Below are 19,220 nucleotides of genomic sequence, written 5' to 3' on the forward strand. Positions count from 1 at the left end.
CCACTTAGGAAAAAAAAAAAAAAAAGTTGCTGCAACAATCGCAACTTCCTGTAATCGTCTCTAATATGCGCATCCAGGTTTATAGGTTCCCATTGTTTATATGCTCGTGCAATTAAACAAACAATTTAAGCATCTCAGCCAATGAAAATATTCTATAGTGAGATTAACAAGTCATAAATTTTCTCTTCCTTATTAGTCAAAAAGAACGGAAATGAGTTTTTGCCTAATGAAATTGTTTGCTCAGGTTACAATAAACAAGCTGCTGAGAAACCCTGTCGCCAATAGAATCTGATGAAATCTCGTAGCTGTTCTCATAATAATGTGATGCAATCTTTCATTTGTTTTCATAATAATTGTACTAATTTAGGAACTACCAAACTTAATGTAACCTCATAACATCAGCGTTCCTTCACTTATCTGTGATAAAAAGACATTTTAAGAAGCTGAATTCTTTATAAATTTCAAGACATAGTTCAGATGATAATATAGACCATATAATCGAATTAAACTAATCATTGAAGTTCTTCCTCTGAAGATTCAATGAAGAGACCAGTGAAAGCTATTTATTAACTTGGTCGAGTTCTAGCCCCAGCGATTGAATAAGAATCTACACGCAGAAAACTTCTGCACTATGAGTGTGAATTATTAACTGTTCTCTACCGTCCACGGTTGCATCGGTAAAGCAGATAACCCTAACCAAGCAAAAAGAAACAGATCTTAATAAATCTCCTAATAATTTTCTGCTAAATAAAAAAGCATTCTATTACTCAGATTTTACATTGAATTTAAGAATATAATATATGTCAAATGATATGTGCCCCTTTAATGTTCTACTTGAATCGCTTCTTGTTAATTATCATGGGATGGAATATTATTTTCAAATATTTGTTCAGCCAGTCCTTTGTTCCATTCCGCAGGTTTTCCTATTGGTTTAGCTTTCTGAAATTGAGTATCATAGTCGTCTTTTGATTTCCATTGAATGTATTCATTTGGAGGAATGTAAGGCTCTAAACAGAGCTTTTTGCTTGGCCATTTATATTGCGATCTGTATTCTGATATCGTAGGTTCGAATTTTGGCTGAATGAAATGTACGACTCTATTGTCATCAACACCTTTGACAAAAATTAATGTAGGATCCAAATACTTTTGACGTAGATCTTCCTTTGAAAATCCGCATAGGCAACGGTCGGACAACTGATGATGGCACTGTACTTTTGAATCACAGATTTCGTAAGCATACCCAGACATTTCTCTGACGAAGAACTGTAAGTTTGATGATTAAAATGTAACAGAAAAGACCTGAAATAATAATAATATTAATCTATGTTTACTTGAATTTTAAAAACCATTGCCATAAATTGAGATTGAAATTTATCCATTTTTTAAATTAAAAAAAAATGTATTACATTACATTGTGCACTTGCAAGTGTTCATCAACAATTAACATTTGCACGCTGAATACCAGTGTTCAAATTGTTCTCTCTAGATAAAAATGCATCCAAAAAGTAGCAACTCAGATAAGAACTCGTTAAAAATTTAATCGCGCTCACCCCTTTCCAAAAACAAATTTTTTGCTTTGGCGCAGCTCTTAGCAGACTCAAAATTCATAAACCAGTCCCTAAAATTTAACTATATTTTATTTAGTTAATTACTGTTATTAAAAAATATTGGAAATAATTCATTTAAAATATACTTGCGCAAGGAAACGCTTTAGCGGCGTTTCTTTCTTACTTTAAAAAAATTAGAAGTAGCTACCACTTTCAACATCTGGCTGCAATTTACATTTTATTTTCGACGTTTGCAAATGAACTCATTCTAATAAATAAAGAATTTTTACATTCTTAATTTTCCTAAGTGTAAATTCAATTAAACTTTTGTTTAGTGCATCAGTTTTTGTTTTCGCAATTGAATTTCTGTTACAGAAAAATTTGAAATGTTGCAAGAAATCTTTGCAGACGACAATAAGAGATTTTGAGCTCCTTTTTAACGAATATAGAATTTTTAGGTACTTTTCCGTTTCTCCGGCGCAAATGTCGCCAAGCAGATTTTATTGGCGGCAACATACAGTATACACATGTAAGAATTATGTTAATTTTATTAAGAGTTAAATTTTAAGTTCCTTTCCTGTCGAATTCTTAACTTCATCTTACTACTTCCGGCCAGATCGTAGTTTTAGAATCACGTCTGAATACATAATGAGGAAGAGCGGTATTTAACAGCGAAGTTCTTTGGTCTTAGCGAGAGAGACCAAAATCCTTCACTGCAGATGGTTCGGGCATATGGCGGATAGCAGTGACTCTATCTGGAAGGGGTCGAATGCCATCAGCGGAAATTTCATGACCAAGAAAGGATACTCTTGGTTGGCCAAAAACGCATTTGGAAGGATTAAAACTGACACCGTACCTTTGAAAACGTTCAAAAACTGTTCTCAGATATGATAGGTGTTTTTGCTCTGAAGAGGAGGCGATTAAGACGTCATCAAAATAAAGTACTGAAAAGTCGAGGCCAATTAACACCTGATTCATGAAGCGTTGGAACGTTTGAGCAGCATTGCATAAGCCGAAAGTCACGACCAGAAACTCAAATAGTCCAAAAGGCGTAATAACCGCAGTTTTTGGAATATCAGCTGGGTTAACGGGCACTTGGTGATACGCCCGCTCAAGATCAAGGGTTGTAAAAATAGCTTTTCCCTCTAAAACGTGCATACAGTTTTGAATGTATGGGACTGGGTAACGATCAGGAATGGTAGCTGCATTTAACCAGCGATTATCGCCACACGGGCGCCAGTTACCATTCCGTTTCCGAACTAGATGGAGCGGACTGCCCATGAACCTTTTGAAGGACGGCAAATTCCCTGTTCCGTCATGTATTGAAATTCCTCTTTGGCGGCTTTAAGCTTGTACGGAGGTAAGCGTCTTGGTTTAGAGATAATTGGAGATCCGTTAGTTTTAATATAATGTAGTACATTGTGCTTGGGTTCGGAAATACCCATAACTGGCACGTGATTGTAAGGAATTCTCTGAGAAGTTGACCCATGGGGAGTTACCCGAAATCAGTTTAATGCTCAAATATTGACTATTGCGAATTACTCCCGGATAAGTTAAGCTGGTTGTGTAATCTATCAAACGGCGATTCTTAAGATCGACAAGCAAAGAAAATTTTTGTAAAATGTCAGCGCCAATAATAGGACTTGAAACAGTAACAATAATGAATGGCCATTGGAAGTTGAGGCGCAATTCTAAATCAACAGATATCAGGCGTTCACCAAAAGTTTGAATAGGAATTCCATTTGCTACATAAAGTTGTAATTTGGTAAGGCGCTTTTGTTCGTGAAAATGTGGTGGAACGACTGAAACATCAGCCCCGGTGTCTACAAGAAACCTTAAGCCCGAATTTTTATCGATGACGAAAAGGCGTGCAAAATCCCGGCCGCTGTCGTTCACGACTTCGAGCGACGCCCCTTTCTCGTTTACCTGGTCGTTATAACGACACGGTGGGCGGCATTTGTTTGCCTTGTTTCAAAATTTGTGGTGGTAAAAATAAATACCCGGAGGAGGGCTTTCATAACGTTTCCTCAGTGGGCTACGACGTGTATTTCGACCACGTGATGTGGAGCGGTTGCGCTGAAAAGGTTCAGCTTGGATGCCTACTAACTGAGCAACCTGTTTGGACAAATCATCAATTTGAGCCTGTAACGCCCCAATACCTTGAGCAGGAGCCTGCAGTGTGTGTATTTGTGCTGGAATGGCCAGCTCGTGAATTTTATCAGCGATTTCGGGAAGATTTTTAAGCGGCTCTCTACTGGCCGCTAAAATGGCTTGCATGTTAGATGGGAGTCTATTCATCCATAATGTTTTAAGAATGTAATCCGTTAGGTTACCGGCGGCTAAGCCTGACATTTTACACAGCAATTGAGAAGGCCTCATATCACCCAACTGTAAATCGTGCAACAGCTGCTTGATTTTAACTGTCTCGGATTCTTCATAAACAGAAATTAATTTTTTTTAAGATTTGTATTTGTCCGTCGCCGGTGGATTCAAAATTATTTCACGAACTGATTGCAGTACCTTTGATTCTAACGCGGCGATCGCTGTATAAAATTGAGTTTCATCGGCAGTAATGTGACTGAATTTAAACTGCGCATCCAACTGAATGAACCATAACGATGGGTCTCGGCGACAAAAAGGCGGTGGCTTAACTGCCACTCACGCCAATTGTGAAGCAGTATCGTTGTTAACCATTTTAGATCAATCAAATATGCACAATAATAATATGTATAGAATATGTATCAATTTGTTTTTCCATTAATTAAGACACAATAACACGCCGAATAAATACTAATTCAGAATTCAAACAACAACATTTGCGGTTTTGCAGCTGAAGATGATGGTTCGGTAAAACCATCGAAACTAGTCCTGTGAAAATTTTGTAAACTAACGCTTGTTTTTCCATCTCATAAGCTCTTTCTTGAATTTCTCCAACTTTGTCTTCAACCATCTTCCATAGTCTCGAATTTGTTTTCCTATTATGTAGGTAAATTCTGTTTTCCTTTCCTCTTAAATAGCTTGCATCTCTGCTTTAATGGATTCTTGTCCAGGTTTTATCTCTTCTTGACCGGCTTTCATCTCTACTTCAATGGATTCCTGCTTTACTTGAAAAGCTTTCATCTCCTCTTAAACAGATTCTTGCTTTCTTTGAATAGCTTTCTTATCTTCTTTAACAGATGCTTGGCTAGCTTCTATCTCTTCTTTGAACACAGCAAAGGCTGCCACCAGCTGTCTTAAATGCTCACCCATCGCCCTTGTCACTTGTATTCAATCCCACTTCTGACACCAAAACTTGTTGCGTACGTACGGGTTCGCAACAGATTGAATGCACATAACTCCGATGACAGGTTGATAAAATTTATTGTATGAAAATAAACACTTGGAAAACAACACTTTTCCTGTGGAATTTTCCGCAAAAATAGTCGTACTACTTTTCACAATACCAGAGAGTACAATCAGTGGTTAAACTTCAAACTACTGTGAACGTTAAAGACAACGGAATGCAAATCGCAGCTAAAGAGCGAAGCTATACCTGGAAAACAGCTAACAACCACTGAGAGCAAATGCTGTCACCGCCCGTTATGTAGTTTTCACCCCGCCGCCGAGATACCCACTTTACTCAGTGTTAAATGCACTTGCCTCTGTATTCTTACTTTCCCAGCATAGCATTCCTCTTTAGATTTTTTATATCACATCACGCAGAAAAATACAACAATTTTACATATAATTGCATTAAAATGATCTATCTATGTACAAAATTCGTAACACTACTAATCACTAATGAAGCTCTTCGAGTAGGTACATTTTAAAAATTTTTTATGCGTTCTCACATGACTAAAACCTTTTCGCTTGAAAAGTCTTCCGAGCATTCGGTACAACATCGGAGATGAGAATCTATATAACGTTTTAAATTATCAACTTTACTAAATTTCTTCGCACATCTGAAAGTCATTTGATGAAATTTCAGACGGCTATTCTGATCACTTGTTTTCAGAAAAAATTGTAAATATATAGCGCAAGTCAAATTTTGAAGATGAATCGCTTCATTAACTCTTAAATTATCAACACGAGTGAATCCCTTGAAACCCATATTGCACTGAAAAGATAGTATTTCTTTATTATAAATTCTCATACGTCTAAAGCTTTTTTCACATCCCACACAATGAAAATCGCATTTTCTTTAGATGGATTATTAGACGCTGATTTGTTCTTTTCCAACGTGAACATTTTAACACTAGTAGGACATACCAAGAGAAAAAAGGACAAACTCATAAATATTAGAATAACTTAAAATATATGTATTTAAAACCCACATTACTTACAAGCATACATTTATGTAACAATATAGAATACTGTTAATATGTATACATTTCTTAGACCATAACTTACAGTGTTATCATAGCCGTCAGAAATTTTAAACATTAAATAACATGACATTTTCAAATCAATCCATTCTTCACAAATTTACTTCCTACTAAGAGTATCTTGCTCTAATAAGCATAGGCATTAAATATACAAAGCTCATCAACAAAGTACCGTTTGGGTATTGAAAAAGGTTAGTAAATTGTTTTTATTTGGATTTTTTACAGAAAAATCTACACAATTTAAACTACCTTTAGACATATTTGCCACGCGAATTAAGGCAGGTATCATATCTTAGCACTAATTTCAACATGCCCGCTTCGTAGAATTCGGCCGCCGGCGAACTGAACCAGTTCTGTACGTTTACCTTGATCTCATCATCACTTGCAGAGTGCTGGCCGGCAAGAAACTCCTTGAGAAGAGAAAGCGAATGGAAGTAGGATGGAAGACTTCCATTGGAGGTAGGCCTGAACTACAAGAAGTGTAACAGAATTATTCCCAGCGAAGTAAATCAAGCAGGGTCACCATTACGCGTGCGGTACGCAGTCGCGCGTTGTGATGCATGAATACAGTACTAGAAGTTAGTAGTTTAAGCCTTTTATTCTGTATCGCGCGCCGTAACTTCTCTAATGTTTCAGAGTAAGCTGTAGCGTTGAATGTTGTACTTCGTTTCATCCAGTCCATTGAAGAAATTTTATGAGAGACTAAAGACTGTTATGAACATGGTTGAAAAATGGTTACTGCGCATGATTGCCAAAATTTGGCATGTTTTTGGCGACTTCTTTTAAGATGGTTGACTTAATATGTAGGCACCCAGTAAGAGAATCGTAAAACCAGTTTAGAAAACAATGCAATGATGATTTAAGAAGATATAAATATGGCAATCATCTACTAACATCCTATTTTCCTAACCACGATAACACTAATGTCATGAGACGACCTCCACCCTTATCAGCATTACATAAGTCAATCGAGATTAAATATATATTATACTGATGTTAAGATAATTAAATATGCAATTTACCAATCACTACTAAAAAGATCTTGTACGTTATTATTCAGAAATGTCGTAAGTTACGTATTCAGAAAATACATTATTAATATTTACTCTAAACAAGTAATAATGGTTACTTATTTGTCATGAATATAATAACGCAAAATTCATTAGTTAAATTCTCTGTACACTTTAAATATATCTTAATCTAAAATTCTGAGAAAACATTAACTATTTTTAGAAAACTTTCTCTTAGAATTTAAATTTTACCTCATAGAAGAATTTCATTGAAATACTTCCCACCATACCGACAGGCAAATTTTATAGCTTTTTAAAAGAATGCATGAAAATTGCTTTCCACTCCTCTTCTAGAGATACTAATAAATTCCACAAGTTTAATGTACTTTATACCTTTATGATACAGGTTCCAAATAACTGCTCAGAAAAGCACTAATATTTTGCATTAAATTATATTATTTCATATATGGGGTTTTAACGAAAGTTTCCCACCGCCGCATTTATCGTCTGCGCAAACATTTCACGTTGGCGTGCTTAATCATATTTTGTCAAACAATTTTTGGCATTTGAAGGAAAGAGACTTTAGTTTACGGTGTTGTGAAGTTGTGAAATTAAAAAAAAAAAAAAAAAAAAAAAATTCGTTATCATCAAGTTACAAGGTGTCTGAAATGGAACTATCACGCTACCAGATAAGAACCATCATTTACTTCCAGTTCTGTTGCAAAAAGTCAGCAAGAGAATGTCACCAAATCATGTGTACAGCTTTAAGTACTAATGTTCTATCATATGACACTGTGAATGTTTGGTACCGAAAGTTCAAAAGCAAGAACTGTATAAAAAAGTGAAGGAAGCAGACCGGTCTGGCCGGCCTACTGATGTTGATGAGGCCCGCCTGCGAGAACTTGAAGAAGATCGGTATGCAACCACTCGAGAGCTTTCTAAGGAATTAGACGTTAGCGCCGTGTCCATAAGACGCGCTATGCATCTCATAAACTTGAAGTAGAAGTTCAGTCTCTGGATGCCGCATGAGCTGACTTAAACAGATAAGGACAGACGTGTTCAGACCTGCACTAATCTGCTCGAGTATAAAGGCGAGGACGAAATTCTGGACCGAACCGCCACTTGTGATGAAAATGGATTTACTTCAACAACACAGGCCAAGAAGGTGATTGGTCAGCCCCCGGTTAGACCGTCGGCAGCGTCGCAAAGCGCAATTTGACTAACAAAAGGATCATGCTTTATATCTGGTGGGACTGCCGTGATATTATCAATAAAGAATATCTGGAAAAAAGTAAAACCCCCGACAGTATGGTGTACACGGAGATGCTAGTCCGTGTTACGCTGCTATTAAGGAAAAACGTCGAATTGAGTTCCGGCGCAAAAAGGTAATGTTCCGTCAAGATAATGCAAGACCACATGTGTCCGCATTCACCGGCTGGACTCTGTACGGACTTGAATGGGATCTTTTGCCACACCCACCATACAGCCTCGACGTTGCTCCTTCGAACTTCTACCATTTTTCACACCTGCAAGTATATCTTGTTGGTGTTATTTTCCATTTTGCACAGGACGTCCGAAATGAGGTTGATCTGTTGTTAGACTTGCGGCCAACAAGTTTCTGGCATGGAGGTAGGAAGAAAGAAGAGAGGCCTTAACTGGTTTTTCTCCATTACTGCTTTCAAGCAGTGGCGACCCCTTCTTGGAGACCAAAACATTCAGTGACTTACCATTAAGGGGGGGACCAATGGGTTTTGACATGATCGGATGTAAGCATTTTGTAATTACGTCGTAAATGTAAGTATAAATACATAGAACTCCAATTATCCGAATCAACTGGGACCGGATCCTATTGGGATAATCAAAAATTCGGATAATTGGATTTTTCCGAAGAAAGGGGCTATGTACACTTAAATTAATTACTGTATGTCGAAAATGGGAGAAAAACTTATTTTTAAAGTAAAAGAGGTTTTAATTAATTAAAATGAAAAGGCAACACTTTTATGTACGTGTTATATAGCGTACTGTACAGTAGTTACAAGTGCTTAAAATCATTGCTTGCTCAACATCTCGGTCAAAGTAAGCTGCCTGACGGACACCGTGCCTGCACTGAAATTCTTAGCTAGCCGTTACTTGCTTTAAGGATGAACAACCAAGCTTCTGAGCGCAGTAGCTAATCGCACCGACGGCCCGAATAGTCTTTCGCACCGCCTACGTTAGCGCATGCGCACAATCAGCCTAAGTACAAGCATCTTACGCCGATTTGACATAAGACAGGCGGTAGCGGGAGCGAGGGCTGTTAATAGTTTCTGCTTATCTTCCCTTGTATGCGATTTCTTTGTTAATTAATTTTTAGTTATTGTTACTGATATTTACGTGTTATTTGTTTGACATAACTTGAGGACGATGGATGGGAGAAAAACAAATTTCTTGCCTTTTGAGTGTGGAAACAAGTTTTTTTCATATTTTAAATTTGAAGGGGCAAAAAAAACTGTATGAAAATCAAAATTTTGCTGTTTCGAATTAAACGAGATCGCAAAATTTCACATGGGTCATAAACATCGTGAAACGGTATTGTGCAATTGTTACCTTTAAATGTAAGAAAGGACATATTCATAAACAGTCATCATAAAAGTTATATTCATATTCATAAAGAGTTAAATTCTTTTATTTAACATAGGAACTTTTATGCAAACTTAAACCCTAGTCTTAGAGAATAGAACTGCGAGAACTTCAATAATAAAACTTATTGAAATATATAATGTTCTTATAAATGCATCACTTTTTTATTGTCCACACATGTTTATAAGATCAAATGCCATATTTCAAAATCAAAGTTATTCACGAAATAAAACCTTACAAAATCTGATAATTCATTTGCGTGTGCAAATTTATCAATCTAAATCTCTTACATTAAATTATTGTCTTTTAAATTATATCCCATTATGTATTAAAATTTAATTTATTAATGTGTTTGTACTATTATTCAGTAAGTCATTTGGAAATATTTTTTGAGTTCTGAAGATGAAGATATCCTCTGCTAATTTTTATTATCTTTTGTCAGACAATTTTCAAAGAGAATATGAATTAAAGTCTTGATTGTGCAAAACACATCTTTGAAGATAAATGTATTCTAAGAAGTTCAAAAAATGTAAACAAGATTTTGTCCCCCCCCAAATCAGTCATTTAAACTATTCCAATCGTTCAGCAAAACGATAAACATTTTGAACATAAAAATCTGCCCCTTTTTATGTATACTTTCATAAAAGGAAATGTGTTCCTTCTTTTAATATATACAATATAAGAAATATTCATATATATATATATAAGAAAATATAAATATAAGAAATATAAATATAAGAAATAAATATAAGAAAAGGAACAATATAAGAAAAAGAACCCATTTTCCTTTTTAAACTTTTTTAATGTCGCCAACGCTTAAAAAATGATAAACTATGCCAAGGTAGTAACCCGCCTTAAAAAAAAAAAAAAAAAAAAAAAAAAAAAAAAAAAATTACTACAACAATTCGTGTACGTAGAATCCTTTCTTTTCGATTGGTTTCAAATGACGGATCCGACAACTCAACGCGCATGCGTGGTTAATATTGGTGCGAATAGCTCAAGTGGCTAATCGCACCGTTGGTGCGAATAGCATCGGCCGCTTCTGAGGTAAGATCTTAAGCAAAGAAGCGTACCCGAAACTGGATTTCCCACAGAACTTTGCTGCAAAAACCACTTGAAAACGACATCTTCTAAATTTTTGTTTGTTGCTGCATTGAATTTCTTTAAGAACTTCCACCCTCGTTTTCAAACAGTGACACGAAGTTTAAAAGTGAAAGTTTGCTCCTTTTAATGTCTGAAATCGTTGGTTGTACAACACTACGTTTCCGCCTTAATTTTTTTTTTTTTTTTTACACTCCGAAAGCGATTCGGATAGTTGGAGTCGTGCTGTATATATATATATATATATATATATATACATATATTTTTTTCCTACAATATTTCAGAGTCCTAAGTATATGAAAAGAATGCATTTTTAAACAGCATTTCATTCTGAACGGAATTAAATGCTATACTTTTTCCAGAACAGTTTAATGTGAATGAAATATTTTTACATGTTTTCATTAATTACATTAGAAAAACATTGTAAGGTAATTCGATTTTATTCGGTCAAGGATTACAAAAATTATGATCAAAGTTTATTATATTATTAACAGTAAAATTACGCATTATTTCTTTTCTATTTAGAAAAATTTTCCTAAAATACTTTCTCAAATGTGAGATGCTTTTCTAGATTCGGAAGCATCTTTTAAATCGAAAATCTGAGTCAATTTATAACTAATGCTCTGTTCGGTTCATTTTAAATTAGAACACCTTTTATTTTAATAGTGAAATATGTATTAAATATTGGTGCTGGTTCTATGAATGTTTCTGAAAGGGATTTTTTTTTTTTTTTTTGGATATTATTTAAAACTTGTAACTGAGTTATTATTAAATGAAAGGAAATAATTCTTTTAATACTTAGCAGATTTTTATTTTTACCCTTAATTTCAACAATACACATTCTAAAAACTCCTCTTTACTACTTCCTTAAGTACGCATCTCATAGAATTTGCTAGGTTAATCTTTGGATTATGGTAACTTGGCGATTTTTTAGCGAAAATTTGGCGACCAACCCTGCTACAGCAACCTGCTAGTTTTTGTTTGGACGCCATTTTGTTTTCACGAAGTAAAGGCATTTTTTTTTTTCCCTCAACATTTTTTTCCAACAATCTGCTAGACGAATTACGCTTATGCTAGAACTTTTATGGAACAAAAGTGCTTAATCATGACGAAGATTAGGTGCGAAATTGGGAGAAAGTGCAGAATCGCAAACTTCTTGCCGTGTTTTTAAGAAATGCACAGACACGGTATCCATGTACACGTCGACCTATTTTCACTTAAAAAAACATCCCAGAATTGCACAAAAATGGCATTGCGCACACTCTTGACTTTATCCATGTACACTACTAAAGTCCTAGCTAGTAACTTTTATCGCCTTACCAAAATGTCGCCAAACTACCTGTTACCATATTCCAAAGATTAGCCTTGCTTTACGATACCTTTTAACAGATTGCTTTCCAGTACGAAAAATTCTTGCTTAAATAGTTTTATAAACGTATTTGTCAACAGAATTTCCAATTTATGTTTACAATTAAATGTTAAGTTTATTATATATTTGTATAATATTTATAATTATTATAAATTTAGATATATTTAATAACTAGATTTCTGCACAATAACTTTCACGAGTTTATGAAAGAATAAATCCGTCATTTCCAAATACATTTATAATAATTTAATAAATATTTACGTATTTTGTTAAAGGCAAGATACATGCTTTTTGCAAGCATATGCATAAATACCCATGTATATTAAATATTTTTCATTTTCAGAGTGTGTAAATCTTTAATTTCTGTGTACTGACTATCTTTTTCGAGTAAAGTAATTTACAATAATTTAACATATATCAGAGTATTTTACACAAGACGTGTATACATATAATTTGAATGAAAATCGCATGCATTATTTTTAATACCCACTCAAAGTCAGTTTTCCTTCGAAATTCCTCCAAGATGGCATCTCTCCCTTTAGGCGGACAGCCCTTGCACGCCTTACTTTATTTAATAAAAACTTGACCTATGTGCCTAATTACAAATATTTTAACATGCCTAATTTTATATTTACATATACCCATCAAGTTTCAAACTTTTGACTAAAAACACATTTTAAGTTACATTTCATTATCAAATTCAAATTTTCTAGTAAATATATTTTGGCAGAGCATGCAATACCTCTTTTAGCGATCTTACCCAGTTTAATAGTTCTCTGATAATATAATGAATAATAACTATCCTTTTCACATTTAAACATTAACCTCACTATCATCAGATCGCAATTTTGATTGCATTACTCTGCATAATATTGCTTCATTTTTTAAAACAGTTAAAACAACTAATTGATCTAAATTCACAAATACCTGAAATTTTCAAGCTGTGAGGTAATCCAGAAGGTAAAAATATGCAAAGTATACTGGCATACTGATTAAATAACATTGATGATGGTTTTTTCATGTCTTGAAACTCTTTCAAAAATAATAAACCACTCACTACTCAAGTATAATTTTCTATTACATTTAGTCATCAATTAAACATGCTGCTAAATAACATTTTAAAAAAGAGAGACAGAACTTTATTTTTTTTATTTTTTAATTGACCCAAAGTGATTTTTTTTCAGCTATATAAAAATAAAATAATATTACATGACAAAACATGTACTTCATTGAAAACATTTTGGTGTTTGAAACATAAAAGTAGCAAATACTCTATCAAGGATATAGAAAGACGTATGCAATTTTAAAGGTATCGCAAAATCGCTGTTGCAAGTTATCGAAAAATAATTAAGACGTGATTTTTGTGTAAATGTTATTAACCTATACAAATTTCTATTATCTATCCAACAATGAATGTTTCTTTTATGCGAAAACTCCCCGCTTTTCGATTTGTATAAAACTGTCGTGTGTGGAACTACTATCAAAGCGCTGTCAAGGAAGCTCTGTATGTAAACAAAAACCACCCCATTTGGAGACCAAAGCCTGGGAGCAGTGCTTCACTCGTAGTACGAGGTTGGCCCCTCCTTTTATTCTTACCTCCATGGTTTCTGGGTCAAAGGTTTTGAGAAACTATCAAAACAGTGGCAGAAAATCATAGATTTGAGTGGTGTTTACTACCCGCAGTAAAAGTCCTGCATTCTTTTCCTCCCCCCAACTAAACTTTATTAAGAACGCTTTTTGGCGGAAAACTTTCGTTACGACCAGATAATTTTAAGATTTTGGATAAATTTCATTACTTGATTCATCAGTGAAATACTTCCAATTAAAAAAAAAAAAAATGGCTGGCATGTCACTCTTCTACTTCATAAATTATTTCACTGACATCACATTACTTTAATCAATGAAGAAAAACACTTAATACCTTAAAATTTAACATACTTATGAACTTGCTTAGTTACGAAAATAGCAAATATTGTAAAGTAATGGAAAAAAAAAAAAAAAAAAAAAAAAAAAAAACAGTCTTGTTTCAGAAATTAGGACGAAGTTTTCATTAAGAGCGAAAATGTAAAAAATGTGTGCAGGATTTTAATCACTTTATACCAAATATGTTATAGTAGTATCTTGGAAACTATTAAAATATATTCTTTATTTTTTTCAAGGAATTTATGCAATTTCAGATAATTTAAGGAGGACCATGTTAAATTTACAGCAGGAGGTTAATGGATGATACCAAACTTTCTAGAAAGAAATCAAGTATTTCTTATCTTTCATGAAAATGTATCGATAATTACAAAATGTTTAAAGACTTCATATATCATGAAAACAGCTTTAACACACAAAAATATTTTCAGAATCTCAAGTTTAACAGAAATGTTTAAACATTTTCCTATTATTCTGAAATTATATCAAATATTTCATTCGAACTTAAACATATATTTACCAATTAGATTTTTTTTTCACGATTTCACATGATTTGTCACATAATCTGAAATTTCTTGTATTTTGTTTTCAAAATTAGAAGTTTATAATATGCATATACAATGATGTTAATTTTGTTTAAACACTACAGTCAAAAGTCTTTAATCCGGAATAGTCGGGACTTCTGAATTATCGATTTTTCCGGATTATAGATCATCAGTTTAAATCTGGTAAGATGGCATGCAGAAATTATAAAATTAAAAATATGAAACCGTAATTTATAAAATAATGAGCAATTATGATCTAAAGGGTATCAAAATTTACAAAAAAAAGAAGCTTAATATTTATTTGTTTACTTTATTAAATATTTCTTTCAACGCGCGCATGCGTAAAGCATACATTACGCATAGCCGAAATTAGAAAATTGCAACCAGAAAACTATTTGATTTGTATTCGTGATATTTATAATGACGAGTAATTTGATTTAAATCATATCAAAGACGGAGTACATCGAGATGAAATACTACATTTAGTACGGAATTATAAGCCGAATAAAATAAAAACATCTGCCCTGAAGATAACGATAGTGCTGTTAAATCAACTTCCAGTTCATTGCGCGCCGCGACATCCCACCCCCACGCAGAGCAGCGTGAAATTGATAAACAGATTTCGGAACGGTTAGATAAACAAAGGATATGCCTTTATCCATTTTTTGTAGCAATTCCACTTTTTGTTTGATGGACATCGAAACACACTTTCGTTTTGTAGATCCTTTGGGAGCTCCAGAATCGGAAATTCTATTTGACATAATCGAAAGTTCAAGCTTACTTTTATAAAATTTCTCTTACAGTCTGCAAAAAATAATAAGCCGGATCCAATTCGAAGATTAAAGAACAACGCAATCATCAACATTAACTGAAATAGATAATTAGATAATTTTAGCTTATACCGTCCGTTATACATTAAACGCGCACGCGAAAACGTATTCTGCGCTTGCGCAGACGCATATGCGCAGTCTTAATGGTCTTTCGAGCATGCGTAAACGCCTATGCGCATGCGTCAACGCGGCGCATGCGCAGAAAGATTTTAGCTTTGAGGTCCGGATTATAGATCATTCTGGATTATGGGTGTCCGAATTAACGACTTTTGACTGTATTAATATCTGATACAATAATTTCAAGAAAATACTTCATATTAAATACATTTATTTTTCACATATACAAAATAATTTTGCATGCATTCATATCTACATAAAAATGACATTAAATGGGTATAAAAATATATCTTGAACATGATTTACAATTTTACACAAATATATGTGTGAACAGCATTAATTTTATCACTAACACATATACATGATAACAATAAATAACACATATGCATAATAGAATAAACTTCTTAAAGATAATTCTAAAAAAATGAGTAAGTAAATATTCATAATAAAGAAGTTTTTCTGAAACAAGTATTTTGCTTAAAATAAAATTTCAGCTCCATTGAGCAGGAACAAAATACTATTTTATCTCTCTCATTTCTTTAACAGTTAATAATTTTTATGCATTTATTATGCTTTTTGCATATTAGCATAACAAAGAAAACACTATTTTTCTTGTATTAGGATATTTTATTTGAGCATAAAATAAAACGAAACATTAAAATTCACTTTTGCTGCAAACCATGCATTATATAATGTCTTAAAAAACACTTCAATTTAAAAAATGAATCCAAATAGATTTTCATTTTCTCCATGTGCTATAATTTTGATTACATGAAATTTAAGCTTTTTCATGAATCCAACAGAAAAATAATCTGAGCAAAGTTCCTCCCCCCAAAAAAAATCAATTATTTCCTAAATCAAATATAAAAATTTTTACTTAATATTTGCACTTTCTTAAATCCCAAAATTTGATATTTAGTATCAAAGTGAATTCAGCATTTAAATTAAATTCAATTACTTTTACAGAATGAAAAGTAGTTTGAAAAGTAGTGTAAGTAACATAATGTAGACAGTTATAGCACTCAGTGCCAATTTTGCATATCACTGCATTTCTTTTTCAAAAAGATCTTTGTTGAATAATAAACAATTTTAAAACTTTCTTTGTTAAAATAATGTAAAACTTTAATTCTAACCTTTATCAGAAGGCTCGCCCAGACGGGAAAATGGTTAGTGACTGAATGCCACACTGAATGGCTAGGATTCGAATCCCAGTGAACGCATGGATGTAATTTGTCTATCCCTTCCTAGGAGGCAATGATGACCCACCTATTAGGTGCCTCCACAATCAACAGCCACAAATGGAACCAAAAACAAACAAACAAACAAACAAAAAAAAAAAAAAACCCTTTTATTAAAATATACATGAACCCTTTTATCAAAGGATTCATGTATCTGCATATTATTTCTGGATCTGGAGTTTACCTGTATGTTATTCATATTAGTATAAAACACCAAACTGAAACTTGCAACGAAAGGTTAGACATTTCTGTAAATTAGCAATATCATTATCCCATGACGGGAATAAAATTTCTAACTGAATGAAACTGAAATCTTAATTTTGTGGAAAATTTAAATATTTCTCAATTCTTGTATGTGCAGCCTGCATTTCTTGCATTTATAAATGTTGTATTTTCAAAAAACTTACTAAGAACAGAAATACTCCATAAACAATAACTTAGTTTATATAAATCAAAATATTTTTTCTTTATTATAAGAAAAAATTATATTACAACAAAATTAAGCACTATTTTCACCATCATGAAACTGCGAATAAAACAAAGCTAAGAAGAAAAAATGAGCTTTCTTTTTTTACCTGTTGATAGCACGTACAATTTTTTTTTTAAATAAATGAAGGACATTTTAAAAATATTTTTGCCTTTTTAGGAAAAATAACGTACTTTTTTATGTGCAAAGGAACCTGGTTTATATTATTCAAAAAAAAAAAAAAAAAAAATTAAAATCTTTTAACATCTTAGTTGTTAAAAAGCATATAAAACACATCACAGGCACATAAAAATAAGAGTAGTAAAAGCAGTAATAATAGTCAATGGTATGATAGTAATAATAAATGTAACAATGATAGAAACAATAGTCCAAAATTGAAGGAGACATTTCTTTTATTCAGTCTGATCTGCCAGATTTAGATTCAAACTTACTAAGAACAGAAATACTTCATAAACAATAACTTAGTTTATATAAATCACAATATTTTTTTCTTTATTATAAGAAAAAATTGTATTTCAACAAAATTAAGTACTATTTTCCCCCATCATGAAACTGCGAATAAAACACGGCTAAGAAGCAAAAATTAGCTTTCTTTTTTTACCTGTTGATAGCACGTACAATTTGTTTTTAATAAATAAAGGACTTTTTAAAAATATTTTTGCTTTTTCTCAGAAAAAATAACATGTACCTTTTCATGTGCAACGGAACCTGGTTTATATTATTTTAAAAAAATAAAAAAATCTTTAACACCTTTGTTAAAAAGCACATAATACACATCACAGGCAGTGATAAATGAGAGTAGTAACAGCAGTAATAATAGTCAATGATATGATAGTAAAAATAAATATAACAATGATAGAAACAAGAGTCCAATATTGAAGGAGACATTTCTTTTATACAGTCTGATCTGCAGGATTTGGATTCAGCTAATTTTTCACAGAGTTTGGGAGATCCAAAAATTCTTAATATGAAAAGGATAATTAAATAGAAGGGTCATGCATTTCAGTTTCTCCATCAACATTTCAGTTGCTTAAAAAGATTTGTCTTGAAATAACTTTTCTAAAGGAAATTAAAATAAGTATTTTAATATTTAAATTAGAGCTTATCTTTTATATTTCTTTAGTTAGATGATTAAGTTTTAACTAGTTCTTTAGTTTTCTGAAACTTTATTCAGAACTAATATAAATGTAAAAATTTAAATGAATATCTTAAAATTAAACACACTACATAACACAAAACTTGTCATATTCTTCATTGCTATGTATGGTATATTTAAGTAAGCACTGAGATTTTAAAAAATATAAATTCTAAAAATAAATTTTGAACTAGAAAATTTGATGTTGGTTGGACAAAATTTAACTGGCATTCTTATCTTCTTCTTCCCAAAAAATGCAATTTGATGAAGTCGTTTTATGTTAATAAACTTGAAATTTATATAACTGTGACAATTCTATGTTAAATTTTTAAAAAATGACTTAATTAAAAAAACTGCTTAAAAATTCCCGATTTAAGTAGATTTAAACAAAAATTGGAAGACTAGTAATCTGCGAAACCTCATCTCCTACTATTTTTTTTTAACAAGATGGGATTTCAGTGTGAAATTCTATAAACAGTTTTATCCATTAATATGAAAGTCCAATAACAGATTACCAAGAAAGGTTTCGAAATAAAAATCAATTGCTATTAGAGACCTTTATAATTTTAAATTAAATTTATAAATCTAAATATAAATCTAAAAGAGCTTTTATGAAAGTTTAATGGTCATATGAATTTATAATGTAGTGAAATTTAAGGATGTAAATTTAAAAACATTATGAAGAAGTCAAAATATGTAAAACATCTTATATTTTATTGTGACTAGTATAACATTTTAGGCTTTAAAGTGATTATTTCATCAAAATTTAAAAAATATTTATTAAACATAAAACAAACAATACTATCTAATATAAAATAAAATATAAATTATCACCCCTCCAAAAATATTTCCGCTTCAAATAGTAACAGATAATGATAATAAAACATAACCTAAAATTTTAAAACATATTCTAAGAGAGATTCACAGAAATGAAAGAA

At 32.3% G+C, this 19,220-nt stretch overlaps 1 protein-coding gene and 1 long non-coding RNA gene across 4 annotated transcripts in view; one reads left to right on the forward strand and one right to left on the reverse strand.

Annotated features, from left to right (window-relative positions):
- The window catches only part of LOC146996866 (uncharacterized), a 191,048-nt gene that overhangs the window by 122,665 nt on the left and 49,163 nt on the right, over positions 1-19,220 (forward strand). The window lies entirely within an intron of this gene.
- Positions 15,614-19,220, reverse strand: part of LOC118193571 (putative sodium-coupled neutral amino acid transporter 12) — a 78,591-nt gene continuing 74,984 nt past the window's right edge. For both annotated transcript variants that reach the window (XM_085819009.1, XM_085819008.1), the window contains one exon: positions 15,614-18,206. In XM_085819009.1, coding sequence (XP_085675135.1) covers positions 18,178-18,206 — 29 coding nt within the window. In that variant the 3' untranslated portion in view covers positions 15,614-18,177. The remainder of the gene's footprint in view (positions 18,207-19,220) is intronic.

Source organism: Stegodyphus dumicola, chromosome 6, assembly GCF_044657685.1.
Source record: "Stegodyphus dumicola isolate Sdum_Otavi_A_Nest chromosome 6, ASM4465768v1".
NCBI lineage: Eukaryota > Metazoa > Arthropoda > Arachnida > Araneae > Eresidae > Stegodyphus > Stegodyphus dumicola.